The sequence below is a fragment of the Neltuma alba genome, unplaced genomic scaffold (assembly GCF_004799145.2).
Source record: "Neltuma alba isolate B1F8T4 unplaced genomic scaffold, ASM479914v2 tig00012282_pilon, whole genome shotgun sequence".
NCBI lineage: Eukaryota > Viridiplantae > Streptophyta > Magnoliopsida > Fabales > Fabaceae > Neltuma > Neltuma alba.
The window spans coordinates 39,754-45,839 of record NW_021636803.1 but is presented as its reverse complement, the minus strand read 5'-3'; the positions used below and the strand labels follow the sequence as shown (position 1 = coordinate 45,839).

General features: G+C 37.3%; 1 protein-coding gene across 1 annotated transcript; it reads left to right on the top strand.

The window, feature by feature from the left end:
- The first annotated feature begins 327 nt into the window (after positions 1 to 327).
- Positions 328 to 5,673, top strand: LOC114725829 (ubiquitin receptor RAD23c). The gene is made up of 12 exons (XM_028912401.1): positions 328 to 393; positions 1,341 to 1,502; positions 2,692 to 2,745; positions 3,133 to 3,206; positions 3,290 to 3,367; positions 3,551 to 3,728; positions 4,044 to 4,205; positions 4,280 to 4,348; positions 4,449 to 4,496; positions 4,568 to 4,677; positions 4,761 to 4,839; positions 5,281 to 5,673. The coding sequence occupies exons 1-12, from the start codon at positions 328 to 330 to the stop codon at positions 5,395 to 5,397; spliced, it is 1,197 nt and encodes a 398-aa protein (XP_028768234.1). The 3' UTR covers positions 5,398 to 5,673.
- Positions 5,674 to 6,086: the final 413 nt, after the last annotated feature.

The following is a 6,086-nucleotide window of genomic DNA, read 5'->3' as shown; positions in this document are numbered from 1 at the left end:
GTGTCATGAAAAATAAAAGTTGTGTATTTCTAAAATTTGTGCATATTTTTAGATAAAAAAATTGTGTAATTTTTTTTATATATGCAAAATAAAAATTTTGGTCTAAATTATGATGATTTAATTTAGAACAAATTAAAAAAAAAAAAAACGCTTCTTCTCTTCAAGGAAAAAGATTTCTTCAGAACCCTTCCTTGCGCTTTCGGTCTCTTTCGCTTTGGTCTCTCCTGTTAGGGTATATACCTTTGCGGATCGGTGGAGCAACAACCTACCTGCAAGTTTAGAATTTCGAGATTTTTCGGTCAGTGATCAACTGGTAGTTGCCAGAAGATGAAGATTTTCGTGAAGACTCTAAAAGGCACCCACTTCGAAATTGAAGTGAAGCCTGAAGACACGGTTCGCCTACTTCTTTTACTGTCAATCTAATATCAATTAATGTTTTAATTTTTTTTTCTATATCGCAAATTCGGGATTTCCTTATCGATTGTTTCAGAGGTCTTGGGTCATCGGGTGGGGGAAACCTCTTAAATTGGGTGATAATTAGGGTTTTAATTTTACTCCTGTTATGATAATTTCGCTGGTTTCGATCGGGTATTTCAGTCGTTGTTGCATTTAATGCGCGATTAGAAACTCCCCATATAAATATTAGTCAGATCATTGTTGAATTTGGACTTGAAATGGAATTACTCTTTGTTTGGGAGCTATTGCTCTCGGATGAATGAAATATAATAGAGTTGGAAACTTCGAACACTCAATGACTGGTTTGCTCTTTAAGCTGCTTCACTTGTTTAGCCATCTTACGGAGTACTGACATGATAGTAGACCTGCATAGTGTGTATGGACACTGCACTAGTCTATTTCTTAATGGGAAATCATTTCTGGATAGTTTAGTGATATTGACACATGATAACGAGTAGGTCTGGCACTTTTAAGGCCTTGCGTCAGGATAATTTCAGACCAGTTTGTGCTGATATGAAGTGTAGTCAATATGTATGATCTAAAATTTAACGTGTGTGTATCAAACTCATCTGGAATCATGGTGTTTTAAAGTTATTTTTTGAAGTGTGGTTATTTAAAATTTAAACTTTAAAGCTCCTTTATTCTCTCCATTAGTAAGTAACAGTTTCTGTCTCTTACTATTTGACGCAGATTTCTGACTGCTGAATTTAAGTAAAGATGTCAGACCATCTAAAGGAAGAAAAATGCATATCTGTCCAAAAATTCATCTCTTTCTTATGTGTTGCATGATTGTCTCTTTGTGAATCCTCTACCTTGTTATTTTGCATCTGAGTTATCATATTTAGTCTTCTAGATAGATTATCGGTTGTCAATATTCTTTTCAGCTTACTGAAGTGAAGAAAAATATAGAAACTGTTCAAGGTGCGGATGTCTATCCGGCTGCACAACAGATGCTTATCTATCAAGGGAAGGTTCTCAAAGATGGCACCACCTTGGAGGAAAATAAAGTAGTTGAAAATAGTTTTATTGTAGTTATGCTTTCTAAGGTAAAATTTTCTTGTTCATGAATATAATCTGCCTGGTCTTTGATATCTCGAACATTATTATTTGGTTGAATGCGTTGTTGATTTTTGATTTTTCAATGGAATCTGGGATGACAATAGTAGCATAATAAGTTGTCAAGGTCTATGATGAAATTACCTGTTTTTGCAATTCATTATGAGTTCTGCCAGCTGCCACCCAGCCCACTGACAGATTCAGACAATAAGTCCCTCTATTACAGTGGCAAGTAGTTTGTGCTCAAGGGTTAGCAGACTTTCAATCAGGGAAGCTGGGAATGATGAGACTTTAGGGAGATAAATGTTTGAGGCACCCACGAATTTGAGACTTTGGGTACTTTTTTTTTTTTTTTTCCCCCCGTGTGGTTTGTAGGAAGATCTCATCCATGCGCAAAAAATTTATTAAAAGGATTTTATTTTACTGTGTCCTTTACCTGAGGTGCCTGTGAATACAATTTGGGCAAATCAGGTTGCGAGTGTGCCTGGCTTCATGACTAAATGTTAAAATAAATGATGAAGAAAAGATTAGCAACACCTTGGTAGAGTGTGTGATGGGGGCAACTTAATAGTCATTGATACTTGAGAAGGCAAGGGGAGCCTATATAAAAGTGACTGTTAGTTGTATGAGAGTTCATTACAACGTAAGGTCTTAGTGGGAATTTCTGTGTTCAGTGGGGTTGTTGTTGTTTATGCTGAGTCTTTTTGCTTGCTACCGTTTCAAAATTTTTCCATGTTCATCTGTTTTTTTTCCCTCAAGGCTTTGCTTAAATAACCTTAAGCTATTGTAATCTAAAAGTGAGTTTTGTTGCTGGCTAGAACTCTTGTGTCTTCCTTTCTTTTTCTTGGTTATTTAGAATATGTTTGTTGTTCTTCAATGTTTTTATTGCAATCACTTTCTAGCTTTTTTTAGGTGACAATCACTTTCTAACTTTCTTAAACAACTATATTTATCTCTTTAAGGCTGTGGTTGCAAATGTTGAGAGTTGAAGGCCTTCCACTTAACACTTCTCTTCCAGACTGACATAACATGGATTGCTTTTTACGAGATCAACCAATAATATCCCATTCTTGTTCACACAGCCCCCCCTAAAAAAAAAACAAAAACTCGACCCACCAAACAAATACCGTGCTAATTTTTACAACTTAAAATTCTAATCAGTGTTTATAATTATGCTAGAGCAAAAGTTCACCTGGTGAGGGTTCTACTACTTCAGCTGCACCTTCAACCAAGGTGAGAATAATTTTCCCAATACTACATTATTTTCACTCTTTTCATGGGGCTTCTTCCTCTGCATATGTAGTACATTTGATATCTTTTTATAATTGCGAATTTATAAATAACTGAGAGATGTTTTAAAATCTGGTCACAGGTTGCAAATACATTCTGGTGATAGTTCTTGAATTGTAAATTTTTGTCTTGTTTTGATTAAATTGGATGTTAACCAAGAAGATCGATGTTGAGATTACCTGTGATGTTATCTTTATGTGGTACTGGTATTTAGCTAACTAAAATACTATCTATTAATGGTATATCTAAACTGCACATGCTACCAATGCGATAGGTATTCCCTTTTTTGAGTATTGAAATTAATACCTATTGATTACATGTTCAATGCAGACCCCAGCAACAAGTGCTGCTCCCACCTCCACTTCTGTTTCAAGTTCAGCCACACCTCAAACTCCTGCTGCAGCGTGAGTACCTGACATGGTGACACTTTAATTCCATTTTTTTTTTTGACATGAATGTGTGAGGAAAAAAAAAATCAATTTGGCAGGCCTGCTCCTTCTCCTTCTCCGGCACCTGCTCCTGCCCCTGCCCCTGCCCCTGCCCCTGCCCCTTCAGGCACTGCTGGGTAAGTTCTAGTGTTTGTGGTGTTTAAACATGGATCTTACAGTTTTGTCTATCAGTGTTTGCAATTTGAAAATGCAGCAATACTTGCTGTCTCTTTCCTAATTCGACAAGTTTGTCTCAAAATAAGTATTAAAAAGAATGAATCACATCAACTGTCTCTTAGAAAGGAATTTTGTGAAGGCAGGTCAGAGTCTGATATCTATGGACAGGCAGCATCTAACCTTGTAGCTGGAAGCAACTTGGAGGAAATGATTCAACAAATTCTTGATATGGGTGGGGGGAGCTGGGATAGGGATACCGTAGTCCGTGCTCTACGTGCTGCTTACAATAATCCTGAGAGAGCCGTTGAGTATTTGTACACAGTATGTAAATAATATCTGTTTTTGTTTACTTTGATTACTTGACCTGTTCATTTCAATTTCTGGTTTAGATTTTTCCCCATTGTCAGTTTTGGGTGAAAGAGTTGCCACTTTGTGATGAGTGCTACAAATTATTAAGCATATATTACAAATATAAGTTTGCGTGATCAAACCAGTTATGAGTGGCAGTATATGCTTAGATGATACTGATCACTTCACTGCACGGCTTACTTAACTTTGAAATTAGGGCTGACTATTGTTCCTCACAATTTACTTTAAGCCATTCTTGTTTATATAACAATCATTCATCAACATTAGGGTATCCCAGAGCAAGCTGAAGCCCCTCCTGCAGCTCGAGTGCCTGCAAGTCCACAAGCTGCAGATCCCCCAGCACCAGCTTCACAAGCTGCACAGCCAGCACCTGCTGCTCCTCCTCCTACAAGTGGACCAAATGCTAATCCTCTAGACCTTTTTCCCCAGGTAGACATTGGCACATTGTAACATGTCATTTAAAAAGAATTATTGCGGCCCGGTTTGCTTACTATATTTAACAGGGCCTCCCCAATGTTGGTTCTGGTGCTGCTGGTGCTGGCACACTAGATTTTCTGCGCAATAGTCAGCAGGTATTTTACCTTTCCCTTTCTCGTATCTGCACCCCATATTGATCTTATGACTCTAGGCATGTCTGTCCTGGATTCTATAATTTTGTGATTTCTGTTTCAGTTCCAAGCCTTGCGAGCTATGGTGCAGGCAAATCCACAAATACTCCAGGTATTCTACAGAAGTACATTTCTTAATTCTCTTTTTCTTAGCTTGCTGAATTTCCTCCTGTTGTATTGCAGCCCATGCTTCAAGAACTTGGGAAGCAAAATCCTCATCTTATGAGATTGATTCAAGAGCACCAGACTGACTTCCTTCGCCTGATAAATGAACCAGTGGAAGGTGGTGAGGGGTGAGGGGTCTTAACCTCTTCTCTGCTAGATTTGATTCTTTTGGCTTACACAATTGGTGTTAATTTTGGTACTTACGCTCTAGGAACATATTAGGGCAGCTGGCTGCTGCCATGCCACAACAAATAGCCGTCACCCCTGAGGAGCGACAAGCAATTGAACGAGTAAGTTTGACTTTTTAACCACGCGATGCATTGAATGATAGATTGTTTATGTCTGTTTCAATAGAATTATCCTCATTTAGAATTGCCATCTTTTCATGTCCTGAGTACTCAGCAATACCAATCTTGAAAAGTTGCTTCTTCGTTTTTGGTTTTTTGGCATTATTTCCGCTGCCAAAAATCAAAGGATTTAGAGTGTTTTTCTTTTTGGCGCACATACGCACCTGTTGAAATATAATCATCTTGTTGGCCAAAAAGGACGAATCAGTCCGGGTGGTCAAACCTGAACTCGTTTCTTTCAATCATGCATGGAGTCTGTTATAAAAATTGCTCGTTTGTTAATACAGAATTGAATAATACATAACTAATGCTTTGATAACATTGTCCTATATTAATTTTAAACTTCCAACGGTTGTGATGTGATTTATCTGTATCATCTCCCAGCTTGAAGCAATGGGTTTTGATCGTGCACTCGTGTTGGAGGTATATTTTGCCTGCAACAAAAATGAGGAGCTGGCTGCCAACTACCTTTTAGATCACATGCATGAGTTTGAGGAGTGATCGGTTCTTGGCAGTTGCCCATCATTTCTTTTTATTTTTTATTTTCTTCATGCGCTTATAATGTTTAATGAGGTCGCCGTTGATAAATATTGCATGTCTGGAGTGGACGAGGGATTTTTTTTTGGGTTTAAATTTAAATTTCCTTAGCATTATAGCACTTGTATTCCCCATTTCCTCCCATTCTAGTATTCTTCACGACATTAATTTAAATGGATATTTGTCCTGTAAGTTGTTTTATTTTGCATCAATATTCCCATATATGCTGCTTGTGCTTAAGCTCAGTCTTGGACACTGGAAATTATCCAAATTTAAAGCTTCCGCGGCGGGGCCTTTTTATTTTTGGGGGGGGGGGGGGTTCTTAACCCAAAGAATGTCTTGGAATATCACCCAAAACTAAGGTACTGTTTGAGAGTAATGGAGAGGAAGGGGGGGAGAAAAAATTTTGATGAGTTCTATTTGAAAAATTGGAAAAATGAGATTTCAGAATTTTAATTAATGTAAAAGAGTAAAAGTAATGTAAAAAGAGATAATAAAAATTAACTAAGTTTTTAATTTTTTAAATTGAGTTTATTAAAAAAAATTATCCCCTTTTCTTTCATTTCCAAAAAACATAAAATGACTAAATGTGAAAGGGAGATCGGTCAATATGCATGAGTTGGGGGGGGTACTTTTTTTTTTGGGGTACGATA